This window comes from Colletotrichum fioriniae (assembly GCF_027942845.1).
Source record: "Colletotrichum fioriniae strain IMI 355084 chromosome Unknown scaffold_1, whole genome shotgun sequence".
In the NCBI taxonomy this organism is placed as follows: domain Eukaryota; kingdom Fungi; phylum Ascomycota; class Sordariomycetes; order Glomerellales; family Glomerellaceae; genus Colletotrichum; species Colletotrichum fioriniae.
The window spans coordinates 7,234,795-7,251,891 of NW_027076837.1; the positions used below are offsets into that span (position 1 = coordinate 7,234,795).

The 17,097-nt window shown below is 53.9% G+C and overlaps 4 protein-coding genes across 4 annotated transcripts; 3 read left to right on the plus strand and 1 right to left on the minus strand.

The window, feature by feature from the left end:
• Positions 1–4,996: 4,996 nt before the first annotated feature.
• On the plus strand, positions 4,997–5,607 carry N0V96_001868 (uncharacterized protein; the record flags this gene model as incomplete). The annotated part of the gene is made up of 2 exons (XM_053193091.1): positions 4,997–5,047; positions 5,116–5,607. The coding sequence occupies 2 exons, from the start codon at positions 4,997–4,999 to the stop codon at positions 5,605–5,607; spliced, it is 543 nt and encodes a 180-aa protein (XP_053049622.1).
• A 1,634-nt stretch (positions 5,608–7,241) lies between these two features.
• On the plus strand, positions 7,242–8,251 carry PRN1_1 (RNA pol II transcription cofactor; the record flags this gene model as incomplete). The annotated part of the gene is made up of 2 exons (XM_053193092.1): positions 7,242–7,368; positions 7,470–8,251. The coding sequence occupies 2 exons, from the start codon at positions 7,242–7,244 to the stop codon at positions 8,249–8,251; spliced, it is 909 nt and encodes a 302-aa protein (XP_053049623.1).
• Positions 8,252–8,955: 704 nt separating this feature from the next.
• On the plus strand, positions 8,956–11,211 carry SEC6 (SNARE-binding exocyst subunit S6; the record flags this gene model as incomplete). Its single annotated transcript, XM_065756356.1, has 1 exon — positions 8,956–11,211. One exon carries the CDS (start codon positions 8,956–8,958, stop codon positions 11,209–11,211), a length of 2,256 nt encoding a protein of 751 aa, XP_065615596.1.
• Positions 11,212–12,127: 916 nt separating this feature from the next.
• N0V96_001871 (uncharacterized protein) lies at positions 12,128–16,128 on the minus strand (the record flags this gene model as incomplete). The annotated part of the gene is made up of 4 exons (XM_053193094.2): positions 12,128–12,157; positions 12,228–15,803; positions 15,869–16,020; positions 16,104–16,128. 4 exons carry the CDS (start codon positions 16,126–16,128, stop codon positions 12,128–12,130), a joined length of 3,783 nt encoding a protein of 1,260 aa, XP_053049625.2.
• Between the last annotated feature and the right edge of the window lie 969 nt (positions 16,129–17,097).

Sequence of the window (17,097 nt, forward strand, 5' to 3'; positions counted from 1 at the left end):
GAAGCTTGATGAGGCCACCTTGGCCACCTACTTTGTGGCGCCTCTATTTTCTTTGTCAAGGCAAGAACTCAAAGGAGTCAACCTTCACAAGACCGCCTCTAGGAGCCGACTCGTCAACAAAAACACACTCGTTCAGTACCGAAAGGGAATTTTGGTTCTCTCAGGTGGTTCTCCTCAAAACAATGCTGCTCAGCTTTTCCCAATTCTGATGTCAGTGGACATATCGTCTCGCCATCCTTCTACTCAGGCCATCTTCTGCCAAGCCATAAGCCGGAGCTCAAACACTCTACAGACATCCAATCGAGCGAAGCGTCTTCTGCCGAATTTTACATCCGAAGCCAGCTCCCTTTCAGTGCAATCTCAACAACGGAGTTCCCACCCATCCCCGGCCATGGCGGATCGAACACGGAGATATTGTGGGGCGGTCTTCCGCACGCAAACCGGGGCCTTCGGATCTTGATCCCCTTTTTCCGGGACCCGAGAACCCGAGAACCCGAGTGTCGGAATCGACGATATCGGACCGCCGTACCTTCGTATTCGCCTGTCAGCCGAAGCGATCAAAAGGCCCTCGGCTTACTATGCAACGCAAAGCCAAGGCCGACGAACCGGCCAAGACTTGCGGAGTGCCGCATTCCCATCGGGTGGGGTGGCGAACTGGACTTTGTTTTTCTTCTTATTCTTTTCCCACTTACGTTGCAAAAGGAAGCGTTCCTTCCAACAACTGAGATGGATGGCACACGTCCAAGATGCTGAGTTCTCACGCAGGATGCAGGGGCATCCACACCCGTCCAACGCCTATGGGAGGAAAGCGTGTGTGTACGGGTGCCTACCTACTTGCTTTCGCGAGGGATGGATGGAACGGGAGGCGAGTACCTACTCCCGCCTCTACACACCTTTGATATTATCTCTCTCTCTCTCTCTCTCTCTCTCTCACACACACACACACACGGCTCTCCCGTGACGTTTGAATCGCGCTCGCGCCTGAGGATTATGACGACTTGTCGCAGACTTGCAGAATGACGAATTCTCAGAGCACTGCAAAACATGACAGCAGCGCACAAAAGCCAAAGTAATGCTTTTGCTTCCGCGTCATCCGACCTTTCGTCAATTCCTTCCAGCATCTAGAGCTTCTCATACAGGCGGAAAAGGTGCCGTAAGTGTTCACGTCACTTCTCACTGGTATGCAGAATGGGACGCAAGAGCTCTCAACGTTGAGGTTGTCCCTGCAGGTAGGTGAGACATTGATTGACATGTGAATGTGGGCACATGTGGCTGGTGCAGGTGGAGAAGGTTGAGGGAACGCAATCAGGGAACAGGGGTGGTTTGCTTCCCTTTCCCCCTGCCATATCAAAATTGTCCGATGATTTCCAGGTTTTATCTTTGACGGATAGGAGCAGGAAACGGCCGAGTATTTCTTGTAATGGGAAGACGAGAAACGGGTCGTCGCGTTGATAGCCAGTCAGGTGAGAGATGAGACCTACTGAGAGTGAGGACGGCGTACAGATAGTGAGTTCATGTGGTCCTCAATGCTTGGCTCTCGAGGTGCCATTTGATTGTTCACCCGGCCAAGCAGGACGACGACGGCACCATCAACGATGACAGCCGCGGCAGCGTGCTTAGAAAAGGGGGGGGGGGGCACAGTCCGAGCTCCGAGAGGCGAATTTCCTCTGACGGGTTCGAGTGATTGAGTACGTGAGTACGTAGCTTATGTGCTCATCAAGAGATGGCGGAGGCCATAGCTTCACGGAGAGAAATGGAGATTGGAGAGGGTGTTTGGCGTATCGAGTGGCGCGCCACGGGTCAAGTTATATGTCCAAATTCTAGAGGGCAGCGACGTCGTCATCCAGCATTACGAAGATGGCCAATATAGGGACGTCCAGACTCCAAAGGAGAAAACAGCGCCAGGACGAGGAGCTTCACAAGCAATGGAATGCAAGATCGGAGGCGCAAAGAGGCCCCTCCCGGGCCTCCCCTCCCACAGTCCACCTCGCGCGCACCGCAAGCTCGAGTGGGCTGAAGACCGGGACCGCGTAGCATCACATCCAAGCGTCTGCCACAAGGCCAGCTAGGTCAGGTACCTTGGGCTAATCGGTACGCGATGGAGGGATTTTCTGATAGCAGGAAAGCAACAAGAGCCTTGAGAGGCGAAGAAGAGTGTGAAGCCTGTCCTCCAATTTGGCTTGCTGTGCCCCACTATCTGGGCGTGGTGGTGCAGGACGAGCGCCAGCCGTTGGCTTGGGATCTCCCCGTGATAAAGTTTGGGGTGATGATGTGAAGCGATAAGCCTGGGTAGGCGCATGGCCAATTGGGTTACGGGAGGAACTTGGGGTCTCTTGCCCCTCCTTGATACTTGAGATGGTGTATCCGTACAGCGTAATCACGAACTAGGGACGGGAGACGTCTACACTACGTGAGAAGTTACCTTGGACAGAGTAAGGTTGAGGAGACAAGATACTGTATTAAGCGGTGAAAAAGGGGAACGTCTGCGCCGTTGTTGCGGAGATGTCCCTCCGAAAGAACCACTGCTCCTGCAGAAATGACTGACTGGATAATGCATGACAGTTCGAGGCAGATGTCAATTCAAAGCGCCTCATCTCATCCATCACCCAGCAAGCCGCAACTCACAGACTGGACACGCTTGGAGAGAGGTGGTGGGTGGAAGTAACCCGTCCGCTGGGACACAGATCAGCGGGTGCTCCGGCAAACCGTCAGATAAGGCACGCATACGTGTTGAGCAGCGACTTGTTGACCGGGCGCTTCTTTCCTCTACCGCCGCCTCCCTTTTCAGTGTGGCAGTTTTCCGTACCTACTACTACTCCGTACCTCAAGAGCAAGAGGAGCTCCTCCTCCCATGCTTCCTTCTTGATGCTGACTTGCTGCTTGCACCATCAGCTCCAATGATGACATAATGACGGTTCCGTCCACGGCATGCAGGAAAGCGCCGTGCGTTCGCGTATGTCTTCCGTGCCGGAAGGGAAGGAGAGGGGGGCGATTCCGCTCATTCGTTCATGAACTGCAATCATCAATGGTCTGATCCAGACGCAACCAAATTGGCCAATAATTCGCAAGGCACACAGCACTTCAGCATCTCAGGAACGCGGCTGCGACTGTGGGTCTACAACGGAACTGCTTGCACGAGTGTGGGAGCTTATGCCCCCGCCTTCTCCTTCTCCTTCTCCTTCTTTTTCTTCTCCTCCTACTCGCCTTGGCTTCACCACCCGTTTCATCTCTTAGGCTTGACCACATGCCTGCTCTTGAAGTCCTAAAGCATACGATTTTTCAACAATGGGGCATGGGGATGGATCATATGTTTAATGTACCTATCTGCTGACCGTAGATTTAACATGACGAGAAAATAAAATAAAAAGGAGCCCTGTCCAGTTGTCACGGCCGAGACCCTCTTTTGCCTTCTTTTTAACTCTCTCCGTCCCTTCCAGCATTCCACTTTGACACGATTTGGCGGGGCGAGAGTTCGTGTACCACTTTCACATGTCAAGAGCCGGGGTTACGATAGGGACGCATGCAAGCCATTGCTGCTGCTGCTACTGCTTGCTACAGTTACAGACAATTTTGTCACTACAGAACTGTCGGTCGCCTTGCCAAATCTATTCGCCCGTCCTACCATGAGATATCCGTACCGCTACGTCCTTTTTTCTCTTCCCATCGCTGGAGTTGCCGCTGAAGCTGTTCCTTCCAATGGGAGATCGCTACACGACCAATGCGACAATTTGAGGTACTTCACCCACGCATCTGCCCTGCGGGTTTTGCTGCCCACGGGCGGGACGGACAGGGATACGTGCTTTCGAAGCTGCCGTCAGCAGTACACTAGTGTACAATGTGCTATTGCATGTGGCTTGAGTAGCTAGCTACCTTACCTTGCGGATACTTACCTCACAAGCATCTACCCAACCATGGCAATTGCCATTTACTCTACACGATATCATTGAGCAGACAGAGAATCTTCACTACTCAATAGTAGTATCAATCCATTGCGTTACAACACAGGGCAGGCAGAGAGCCAGAAATGTAGCGCCGAGTCTGTACAAAGGAGCACACAGAAAAGCATGAAGAACAGCTACCTGCAGAGCAAGAGGAACCGACGAAGAAAAAGACGACATCCCACTGGCATGTGGCGCATGTACCTCGTTGGTAGGGATACTTGGGCCGGACCCGCCACCACGGCATTCCTGGGCGTCCCTTTCCTCGCATTCGACCTGTGAATGTCGAAGCACATGCTAATCAATCTACCTTAGTCTCGCATCCTAAGGGGTTCAGGCAACTTCGTTAGGCCAGCCGCATACAACAAGGTGAGGTGGGCTCTCTCATGCTCTCATGTTCTCACCTCTCTCTCCTATCATTTCGACCAAGACGTAGATAAATACTTTCATTTCAGTCCATGCCCGTCTGTGGCGTCAACCTCGTCACCATCCATCTGTCCACGCTTCTCTCCGTTCCAACCGCCTCTCTTCCATCCAACCAGCTGCCTCTCGGCTTCCGACACCCCTCTGCTGCTATCTGTGAGTCTCCCTCCTTCTCTCACACTCCCCTTTCTGCTCTCCTCCTGCTACGCTTCTCTCATGTGCGTCTCGTCTCGTCTCCCTCCCTTTTTAGCTTTGACTTACCTACTTACTACCTTTCTCCCCCTCCAATACGTCCTTCTCTTGATTCTTCCCCCTCCAACAACCAAACACCTTTCCATCTTCCTACACTCCCAGCTTTGCCGCTTCACTGTCCTAGCCCTTTCCGCCCTGCTCTGGACCTGACCAGTTCTGATATCGAATCGTTCAGCAAATCCTCCACCATATCTACTACGAGACCCTGTCCCGGAGCCTCAACCGCAGTTTCCCTAAGCCGCAAGCTTTCCCCCTGCGCACGAGCTTACTCCGCAGCAAATCCTACTCCAATCCTCGACCAGAATTCGCCGAGCTTCACGCTTCGACGAATCAACAACTTCAACTTTCCCACGAAACTCCCGCCAATCTACTAAATGCCCAAAATGGCCCAAGTCAACGGTGACCTTCCGAGCGTGCCCTCGGCTGCTCTCCAGGTGCGTTATCAATGAATGCAACCGTACTTTGACTCTTATCGCAATCTCCTACTAACCGTCCTGGATAGCACTTCCTGGATTACCCTGTAGTGCACGACGGTGTCGTTACCTTCAGGAACCACCCCGTCGGCAAGAAGTCCCTGGTCTACAGCGACTCTGCCTACAAGACCTTTGCCGAGCCTCTTCTCCCTTACTTCGCTCGTCCTTGGGGTTACCTGCGCCCCTATGCCGAAAAGGCAGACAACCTTGGCGACCAGGCCCTGACCAAGGTTGACGAGCGCTTCCCCGTCGTCAAGAAGCCCACCGAGGAGCTGTACGCCGGTGCCAAGGGCATCATTGCCCTGCCCATTCGTACTGGCGTCGAGGCCAAGGACCACGTCCTGAAGACGTTCAGCCAGCAGAAGAAGAAGGTTGGCAGTGAGAATGTTGTCGCATATGGCAAGGCCCTTATCGGAACCGCCCTTATCACCACCAGTGAACTCATTATCTGGGTTGGCGACGTCATCCACTACAAGAAGGAGGAGGCCAAGGACGTGGTCAACGAAAAGGTTAACAACTAAGTGCCATGGCTCGTAGTTGTACAGCTTGCTAGCTTGCTGATGTTTCCCCTCAACCCTCTCCAATTCATATACCCTTCCCTCCCTCCGCGGCGTTCTTGAACCGATTACAGGTTTTGGGACCGCGGTCATGATGGCGAACGCTTCTACGACATGTTGCAGCAAGGAACGGAATCTATACCTCGGATAAAGAGCTTTTCATGTACTGCTTTTGTGTGCTATGTTGATTTCATTTGTCTGTTCCAATCAGTCGTGTATGAGGGAGAAAGAGAGAGTGGAGAGAAGAGGCATCTAGCGTGCCGCTCCGGCCCTTCATTACCGGAGGCCAATCGGACCGGGACTATTCCCTCCGGGGCTGATGGCGCCCACCATGGCGCCCGATACGCCCTCAAGGTTGATAGGCACGGTTCAGTCGGCTTGACTTTCCGCAGACGTTGATCTTTTTCGAAAGGTTGAACTTGCGCTGGAGCTGGAGTTGGTACCGGATTTTTTCATAGGAATCCAAATCTTTAATAGACACAATGTGTGTCCTGACCAAGCTTGCCGTTGCTTGTGACGTAGCACCGCGTGAGACCAAGAAGCTAGCCAGCACGAGAGCTCACTCGCACAGGCCCAAGTCCTGGAGTACGTAGACGCAAAAGCTTCCGTGCAGAGTTGGGACATGCAAGAGTGATTCAAACTCTATATTCTATTTCTCATCTTTGTGAGGACAGTCTAGAGCAATAAGTCGCGCTCAACATCAGATCAACCCGCTACAAAACCTGGAGAAGAGAAAGAGCGACTGGGGAAGGTTGCTTGCTGCCGATTGGCGGCTCTTGATCACTGGTCACGGTGATTGGCCAGCATCTTAACAGGCGAACAGACCGTTTGCAGCTTCCCGACCTGACCTTACATCCGTACTGCAATGAGTTATACCTTACGCAGTACCTAGCTTCCCGAAGGTCCCCACACCCTTTGGTGTTCAATTGCTGACGTAAAGATCATCAGCCAGGAACTTACGGAGTACTGCGCAGGTAAGGTACTGGGCGGGTTGATGAGATGGGCGAGACGCTAAGGATGTACCTAGGTACCCTAGCCAAGCATTACCTTATGGACCCTGGCGGAGATGGTGGACAAAGCTCGCGCCGCGAGACTGAGAGACGTGCTTTTCCATTGCTGATGTAAATTTGACTAATGCGTCGTTGCTTACCAGAGAAGCGCATAAGACGATTCCTCACGATACTGTTGCTGCGCGCTTTGCCGCCTTTTCTAAAGCTAGAGTAGTATTTGCAATGTGGAGAGAACCAACGTATCTTCAGGTCCTTGGTCAAATAGATTCATCTTCTCCTTTCTAGAATATTTACACTTGATTCTTCTCAATCGCATCACCAAACTCTTTGAGAAGCGATCCGCGCACATATATCATCCCTGATCGCCACCCCTCATCAATGAAGTCCCTCTCATTCTGGCTATCCATCATCATTGGAATCGCATCAATTGTCACTTTTCGAGAATACATAGTGGACGTAGCATTCGCGACAGCAACGAGCTTATTCAACTCTCTGAGTAACATTGGGAACGGAAGCGTATTCGACCTTGAAGCCCAGTCTTCACAGCAACACGAATCACAAGTAGACCATCACCTTTACGCCACCGACATGTCTGTCCCTCGCGCCATCCGCAAGGTCTTTCTGGCCGTTGAGCAGGCTGAGGGTGCTGGTGCTCGTGTTCGTCGCTCCATCGGCACGCCTCAGCTCAAGAACTTTTCACCATTTTTGATGCTTGGTGAGTTGTTGATTAGCCCCCCCGCCAGGCGGGCTCGCTTTCCTTCCTGTTCAGCCTCCATAGACGGTAGAGTCCAAGCTTTGCTAACATGAAATTTCCAGACCACTTCCGTATTGCCCCCGGCTCGGGCTTCCCGGACCACCCCCACCGCGGTCAGGAGACAATTACCTACCTCCTCCACGGCGGCGTCGACCACGAGGACTTTGCCGGCAACAAGGGCACCATCGAGGCCGGCGACCTGCAATTCATGACGGCCGGCCGCGGCATCATGCACGCCGAGATGCCCAAGCAGAACCCGGACGGCAGCGCCAACGTCGGTCTGCAGCTATGGGTCGACCTGCCCAAGCACTTAAAGGCTTGCGAGCCGCGGTACCGCGATCTGCGGGCCAAGGAAATCCCCACCGTCGACGTCGACGGTGGTAAAGTCCACGTCAAGGTCATCTCGGGCCAGAGCCACGGGGTCGACTCGGTGCGAGATCTGGCGTACACGCCCGTGTGGATCTTGGATGTTCAGATCAAGCCCGGCGGCCGGGTCGCGCAGCCGTTGCCCAAGGGGTGGAACGCCTTTGCGTACACGCTCGAGGGACAGGCCATCTTTGGCGAGGGGACGCAGAAGAGGGTGGTGGACGAGTTCCACAATGTAGTATTTGAGGAGGAGGGCGAGATCGTCAATGTGGAGGTTGATGCCGGCGCTGACAAGGATGCGAGGTTCGTCCTTATTGCTGGGACGCCTCTTGACCAGGAGGTGGTGCAGTACGGCCCCTTTGTCCTGAGTTCCAAGGCCGAGGTGTATCAGGCTCTGATGGACTACCAGACTCACTCCAATGGGTTTGAGAGGGCCGAGGGCTGGCAGAGTGAGATTGGAAAGTCCATGATTGAATGAGACGATGCGAATTTTGCGTCTGCTATCCGTATTTGATTTGTAGTTCAGAAGCATCATGTATTTTCATCCTTTGGCATTGAGCGGAGGGGTATTTTCTTGGATTGACAGCATCTCAAGGGAGAAATTCGGAAGTTGGATGAGATACCATGGACACCATAGAATTGAGGAAAAAGAACTTTTACTACCTTGGTGAAAGAACGAAGGACAAACACTGTCTCATCACACTTTGGCCCATGTGCATTTCACCCATTGTTGTTGTTGTTGTCGAGATGATGCGCTGCAGTGCTGGCAGCTCAAGTGCACAGGCCGTTGCAGAAGTTACTCGCTGCGGGACGGGAACGCACAGGCCAACAAAGTTCCCCAGCTCTCCCTTTCCCTGCCGCCGGACTTGAGGTGGGAATTGGAACACCCACCCCATGCAAGCAAGGTACACGAAACCGAGTCAAGTCGCGGCATGCAATGCGATGACCTCCCAGCCCAACACCTAACACCCACAAACGATATGATTAACGACGACGCTGTGAAAATAACAACAACCCCGAGCCCTCTATACCGAATGCGCAACTGATATTCGAACCGACTGATATTTGAGCCGACCGATCGAAGAATCGCCAACCATTCATCGACGAGATTCCTCATAATACGAGCCGACGACAGCTGGCTAGCCAAGCCTAGTTGCCTCGACTCCCTCGAGCCTGCCTGCCATGGATGCTCCCATCCCTAAGCTCGCGGAGCTCCTCCGCCACCCAGATGATCTCGAAAAGATCGCCGGTCTGAAGCAGGAGTTCTCTCGGAAGAAAACAGCCGTCGACTCCCAGCTCCGCAGCGGCCTGCGAGAGCAGCTCGAGACCACCCAGTCCGGCATGACGGGCCTGACAGACGGCCAGAAGACGGTGCAGCTGATCAAAGAGGAGATGATCAAGATCGACCGCCTATGTTCCGAGTCGCAAAACATGATCAAAGACTTCAACAGCATCAACCTCGTCTCCCAGGCCCATCGGAATTTCGGGGCTGTCGAGGCCATGCGCAAGAACCTCGAGACGTTCAATGAGCGACTCGCCATTGTCGACCGTATGCTGGACGAGGATGAAGGGGATAAGGAGAACATGCCCAACCTGCTGCCTATCCACTACGAGTTGACACAGCTGAGAAATATTCGAGACGATGCCATGGAGCAGATACAGAGGGCGGAAGACCCGAGCCTGGAATCGACGCTCGAGGACTACTTCCAGAGGCTCGACACCATGATTGACTGGTTTGACGAGCATATTGGAATCCTGGCGCTGAATCTTATCAACTTGGTGGTTAATGACAACAATGGATTAGTGGTACGATTCGCCGTGGTCATCGAGGCTGAAGAGAAGAGTGACCAGAGGGTGCTAGCACTGCAAGAGGCGCTCAAGGATCACAAGGAGATGGCAACGCGCTTCCAGAGCATCACGGACGGCGCGAAAAAGGTGCGAGGGTACAAGGACAAGTTCACACAGGCCATCAAGATAAGTGTAGAGGGCCAGTTTAACGAAGCCAGAGGAGAATTCCTGGACGACCCTTCAGCGCTCGACAAGATCCTTAAGTGGTACTTCAACGACCTGAATGCCGTTAAGATGGGCATGACGCCATTGATGCCCAAAAAGTGGAAAATCCTCAAGGCGTATGGCGATATATATCACCAGACGATGCACGATTTTCTCACCGGGATGATTGACGATCCAGACGCAGCTTCTGCCAATACGTTGGAGATCATCAACTACCCGGAAAAGTACTACAAGAAGATGAAGAAGCTCGGCTTCAAGCAGGAGGATCTCACGCCCCACGTCATCGACTCAAGAGAGACGGAATTGGTCCGCGACTTCCGACAGCTCATCATCAAGTTCCTCGACGAATGGATCGAACGCATCTTCAACGCGGAACAAAAGGACTTTGCAGAACGCAACGTAGAAGGCTCCAATTTGGATCAAGACGAGTACGGCTACTTTAGGTCTAGGAACCTCGTCGACATGTGGCGTATGATGCGCGAGCAGATTGACGCTGCGGCCAACTCGAAGCGCATCGACGTCATTGAGGGTGTCATTGACGCCATGTTCTTGAGATTACGCGGTAGACAGCAGTCGTGGCAGAAGATGCTCGAAGAGGAAGCTATCAGATTCGAGACGGGCAAGGTCCCGGAGCTCGAGGGGTTCCAGCCTCTTCAAGATTGGCTCGTCGCCACGGCAAACGACCAGATTGCGTGCGTCGACGACAACGAGGAAGAGAACAGGTTCGGCTACCTCTCCAACTTTAAGCAAAAGTTTGAGCCCCTTGTGTCGCCGGCGTACATGGAGCGGGCGGAGACCGAAGTCGAGCTGCTGCGCGACGGCTACATCGACTTCAGCACGTGGTGCATTACAAAGTTTGTGCAGCTCATCTTCTCGGTTGACTTCAAGCTCGTCATGGCAGACTTCTTCACTCCAAAGTGGTACACGAGCACGGCCATGAAGCAGATGGTGGTGACGTTTGAGGAGTACGTCGGCGACTACCGCCAGGTGCTCCACCACTCCCTCGTCGATATCTTCACCGAGATCTTTTCGGACGAGCTCCTCGTGCGCTACCTTTCGTCTGTACGTAACAAGGGCGCAAAGTTTCGCCGGGCCGACCCGGTGCAGGACAAGCTCTTCAATGACATCTCGACTGCCTTTGAGTACTTTAGCGCCCTGCCGAACCCCGATGTCGGCAACTCGGTCAAGCAGACATGGCGCGTCACGGAGTACTTTTTGCAGCTCATCACCGTCGATAAGGACGCCATCCCCGATACGTTTGAGGCTTTCAAGACGGCATACTGGGATCTGCAGGTCAACTGGGTCGAGGCGGTGCTGCGGTCACGTGACGACTTTGAGAGGAGCATGCTCAACGCGATCAAGGCGAGAGCGGCGCAGATTGATGTTGTCAGAGGGCCTGAGACGATCATGGGCAAGGTCAAGTGATGGACGAGGGCGAGGACGACAAGGAGAAATCGAGCAAGGAGGGAGATCCGAGGTGGAGGCATAAGGAAAGGCCGCCTTTTCCGGCATTGTTTATATATACACTGCGAGCTGCAGTCAAATAATGGTTTGTCAGTCCCCAAAAGGGGGTGACAGAGCCCGAGTTATGAGGACAATGAGCACGCAAAGGATGTGGGAAGTTATCTGGAAGGGTGGTCGGTGGAAATGATGCTCTCTCTACCCATCGAGAGAATGTAAATACGGATGATTACGTTATAGACGTACTCTTTTTCCTCTTGCTTTCTTCCCATCGTGCAGCGATGGATGAAGTTAGGCTGGAGTCATGGGCACTTAAGGAAACACTTGGGCATCTGGTCTTTTCGTCGCGGCTTTCAGAGTCGAGCAAGGTCATTGAAAGGACCAACCAATCAACAAGGAGAAAGCTGACCAAATGCAAGAGTATTCACGTTCCGTAATGAGCATCCAAGAGGAGCATGTTCACTCCCAAACAAGGAGTCAGTCATAGCACTCGCAGCCATCCCTTGTCCAATCTTGTTGGCTCTACTCGAGCATTCAACGGATTACACAGTGAGACAGTGAGCAGGGAAATATCGTATCAGGAAAGGGTTGTGACATTGCTATGCTAGTATTGAATCGACATGTACATCCTACATACACATTAATATTGCCGGAGGCCCGCCATAATCCAAAGGGAGAATTGAGTGGCCTGGCGTGACAGGGTTTGGGATTGGGGGGGGGGGGGGGGGGGGGGTCCGAATAACTTTCAAGCACATTCAGGTATCTCCAGGCCAAGCGGGGAAAATGAGACGCTCGCAATCATGGGGGTTCATGCCCCTTTGCCGCCCACAAGGAAATAAAACTGCATTTCTGTTCTCTTCTTCATTGTGTTCTGCTATCTTCACGACTGGCTTGCAAGATAGTTGGCAGCCTGTTGACAGAGTTAGTCACATACACAAGGAGTGATGCATGCAATCCTCGAAGGAAATCAATCCACTTACCCTTTCCAAGTTGTAGTCGTACTTTTCCAAAGCGAGAATAGAGTCCTCTCTCGAATAGCCCATACTAGTGAGGTTCTTGAGGATCGGATCATCATGCTCGCCCGTGTGCGTCAGGGCTCTACCAGGGGTTGGTCGCGTATCCTCTGCAGGAGGAGCAGGGGCAGGAGCACTTGCGGTAGGGTTTGCATTGGCGTCACTGGGTGAGTCGAGACTGGCAAAGATGGCATCCCAGTCCTGTGCATCCGGAGCCGCTGCTGGGCCCTTTGACGCCGCACCAGCGTTCCCACCAGCGGTCGGGTTTGGCGATACTGATCCAAAGTCGTAGCTGCTCTCTTGTCCAAACGCAGTAGTTTCTGTCTTGGCTTGGCTGGGTGGTGGGCTGCTGTCGAAGACCGGGTTGAAATCATCCAAACCAGATCTAGAAATCGTCTGAAAGTCATCATCGGCAGAACCCTCTTTGGCATCTTCCAAACCCTCGAACTCATCATCAAGATCATCAAAGGAAGACTGAGCCTTGGGCTCCGGATGTTGCGCAGTCGCGGGCACTGAGGCAGCGCTAGCCTCCGATGTCTCGGGTATAGCAGGAGCTGCTGCAGCAGTAGCAGAAGCGTCGTGGATAGGCGCAGGGGAGACTGAATCCTCAATCGTAGGAGGAGCCGCCGCAGCCACCGGAGCAGTCGGGGAAGGGGCATCCTTGTGCTCCACAGGAGGTTCAGTCTTCTTCGCTTGAGGAGACGCCGGCGCAAAGTCGTCGTCAAAGCCGCCCCCCTCGCTGGCAGTGTCTGAGTCGTCGTCATCGTCGTCGCGGTCAAGCTCGGAGATGGGTGGGAATTCAGAATCAAAAGCTGAGAAGGGTTTGGTCGTGTCAGTACCGGCTTTGTCAGAGTTACTGTGCGCGCTGGTGAAGCTTGCAAATGCATCATCAAAATCAGCCTTGGCGTCGTTCGAGCCCATTGCAGCAAATGGGTCAGAATCCGCCGCAGCGCTGCCTGCCGCACCCGCACCCGCACCCGCACCCGCAACCACGCCTGTAGCCACACCCGCGGCTGCAGCTCCGTTGCTTGAAGGCTTCGCATCACCTTGGGCAGCTGGCTCATGGAAACTCGCAGTTGAAGCAGATGCCGTGCTCTGACCCGTTGCCGTAGGCTCCAGGGGAAAGGCTCCGGGCAGGGAGGCTGCTTGAGGAGTCTGGACCTCACCCTCGGCTCGAGATGCAGGCGGCGAGACAGCCCGAGAAGAGCTCAGAGACTCGTTCGCGTCGGCAAACGGCAGGAAGCTCGAGCTAATCTGTCTAGACTGCGGGGGAGCAGGAGGCTCAGCTGCAAGAGTGGCTTGCCTGCTGATATTGGGAGGCGTGGAAGCAGGAGGTGTCGAAAATGAGCCCAAGCTAGCGGTCGACGCACCTGTGTGTTGCGGATTGAAAGAGGTAGCTGGCGGCGGGGTACCGGCAGTGCCGACAGGGGGGAACGCTGGCCCGAAGACATCGTCAAAGGACTTGTCACCACTTGAAGGCTTGGCAGGCGGCGGCGAAGTGAAAGTACCCATAATATCAGTGCTTCCCGTTCTCTTGAAGAAGGGGTTGTTTCCACTAGCAGTCGAGGGCGTCGGGCTGGCTACTTGAGCCGACGACGCTACAGGAGAGCTTGTGTTCACCTGGCGAGACAACTCCTCATTACTCCTATGAAGATCAGTGATCTCATTTTGAAGCTTGTCACGCTCACCCTCGTTAGTTGTCAACTGCTTCTTGTTGATGGCAACAAGTCCCTTTTGCTGTCGCGCCTCGGACTTGAGCTTCTCGATCTGGGGCTTAAGCTGTGCGATTTCTGCATTGAGGTTGCGGATTTTCTCCTTCAGATTGGCATTCTCTTGCTGATCAGCTTGCAGTGCTGTATACACTTGCTGGTGCTGCGTCTGCAGGTCTCGATAGGTGCCGTCCAACGTCATGCATTCGCCTTGTAGCTTCTTCGTCTCATTTCTCGAAGTATTGAGCTGCACCTGCAAAGATTCGACATCTTTAGCTTCCTTCTCATACATGGTACGGAGTTGGGCGAGGCGGTGCTCAAAATTCTTCTTCTGCGAGTTGGCTTGGTTTAGTTCATTCTGCGTTGTGGTTCGTTGGCCTTGGACTTCCTGCATTTGCTTGGACAGGGAGCCGACCTGGTTCGACAGGTTCGCAAGCTCGGCCGTCTCGTTTGTCAACTTCTTGCTGACCTCAGGGTCACCGTCTCCCAAGAGATCTTCAGACGCTGAGGGAGCAGGGGGCCGACCAGAGTTAGAATCTCCAGTATTGTGAACTGTAAGTCCACGACCGAAAGAGGATGAGGGCACGAATGGCTTGAACTGGTTCCCGGTAGGCGATGGCCGGATAGGAGAAGAGGGTGCTAGAACAGCCGAGCCAGAGCCGAACGGATCGTTTGCATTCGAGCCACCAGTAGACAAGGCAACTTGCGCGGGAGCGGGTGCTGGCGGCGTATCTAGGCCGAATAGGTCATCAAGAGCAGACTTGGGAACGGGGACCGGAGCCGGAGCCGGAGCCTGGGGTTGAGGTGGAGGAGCATCAAAGGGAGATCCTGAGGTCTGAGGGCGGGCTTGCGTTCGCAGGCTAGGCGGGATGAGGTTGGGTGGGAGTGATGCCGGAAGGGAAACAGTGCCGTCGCGTCTCGTTCGCTGCTGACGGATCAAATACATGGCAACAGCAAAAGTGTCTCTGTTCAAGCGCCCCTCAGAGTTGATGTCTGCTAGATCCCAAATTTGGGCCAAAGCGTCCTCCGGGAGGTTCGATTGACTGAGAAAGGGGACAGCCTCCTCGCCTGTGATGAAGCCCTTTTGAGTCTTGTCCAAGTCATTATAAAGCACGTCGAAGCGCTGTTTGTCGTCGGGAGTGACTAGCCAGTCACTAGCAGGAGCGCCGGTCGTCTGCGCGGTGATGGGCGGGCGTCCAAGGGGACTGCCCGCACGATACTGGGCTGTACCGCTGAGTTGTCGCGGAATCGCGGAGATAGGCCCAGTTGTAGTGGGTGATTGCCTGGGTGCGGGAGGTCCGCGTCGAGTCGCGGCCTCGTAGAGAGGTGCTGGGAGGATATTGGGCAAGCCCCTGAGAGCTCCCGTCTTCATTGATGTGAGCAGATGCATGGCAATAACGAACTCGGTCAGAACCAATGCTCCGCGCTGCTCAGTGTCGGCCAATTGCCAGATTCTGCCCAGCACCTCAGTCGGTAGGCCTGATTTCTCAAAGATGGATTTGGCCGCGTCGCCGGGCAGGAGATTTCCGGCCTGCAGCGGCTGACGCTCGAATAATCCAGAGTATTGGTTGACCTTTTCAGGTGTAAGAGGAGGAATCCTGATGGATCCGCCGCCAGTGCCTTGGGCTTGAAGAGCGGCAGCGGGCGGGGGTGTAGGAGACGCGAGACCTGCTGGAGGAGGCATGCCATCAAAACGCGGCAAAGGTCCCGGTTGGAGGGCTATCTCGGTCGTTGGCTCACGTCCAGCTTGGCAGTGACCGATGAGCCTCAGCACCAGCCCAAAGCCTGCTGGGGTCAAGAACCCTCGGTTCTCCTTGTCCGCAATCTGCCATATCTGCAGACTTTGGCGTCAGCTATCGTCGCCGTTTCTCGGGTATCGGCACCGGGTTGTCTCCTTACCTCTCCCAGTACCCTTGAATCGAGTCGAGTCTTTTCAAAGAACTTGACAGCGGTCTCGCCAGTAACAACTCCTACACTTTCGGTATCGGCTTGGCGGAACAGTTGGCCATAGAGACGTTTCTCCTCGGGCGTCAGGTTCAGGTTCGGCGCGGCTGTGAAACACCGTTGTGGTCAGTACGCTGGCTCTTCTCTATTCGGATCCGCGCGCAAGCGCTACAGCGACTTGCGCACTCACCAGCATCAACGCCCTCTGTGGACATCTTGAAATATCAGGGCTCCTTTCGGTAGGAGCTACGAGACTTGCGCGGCTTGAGGTGGCCCCGATCTCGGTGATTGGCGGGAAGGTTGGTAGGTTGTCGTCAGTTTGGATGCGGCCTCCGGGAGGTTGGGGGCTTGATCGACTCCGGTTCTATCAACCGGGAAACGACACGTTAGAAGCCACACACACGTAAACTGACGAGAAAAGTTGGGAATAGGTTAAAGTTACCTTGTACACAGATACTGTGCCCGGTTCTGTTATCTCAGAGAGAGATGTAACAGGACGTATCTCGCGTTTGGACGTTGGTTCCTCCCAATGTAATGAGGTAGGTAGGTAGCGAACAGCACGAGGTCGACTGTGGACGGCTGGGGGGACTGTTGGTCTCCGCTGGCAGGTCGTCAGGCTGGCTAAGGTAATTCGCAAGCCAAGCCACACGTTTAGGTACCTGTGCCTTGAAGAAGTACGTACTTTAGCTCCCGTCTGTGTCGACCTGCACCGATGCGCCCCATTTTAAAGCTCGGGCACACTTCCCACTGCACCCCCATCCGCATTTGACACATCCGACTCCTCCGCGCCGTGCTTCCGGTACCACTGCATCCCGCCTACTTCCATCCCACCTTACCTAGCGTTTCGAGGATGATTGTGATTGTGATTGTGATTGTGTAATGTATTGATTTCAGCTCGCAGGCCTTCGGGAACAGAGCCTCCAACGATGAATGGATTCCAAGATGAAGATTGCGCATAACAACATGTAGCCATTGAACTGTGTGAAACGCGGTACAAGGAAAGGTATTGGAGATATCCGTAGTAAGGCGGGAATACGTAGCACCACACAATTCAAAGCTTTGAGGTGATTCATCCTCGTGGTATTAAAGTCGGCTATTCTTTTCTCACTCTAACAACTGAAGTAAACACGCCTTTGGCCCCGTAGGACGACAGCATCATTGCAAACATCCATGACACCAAAGCC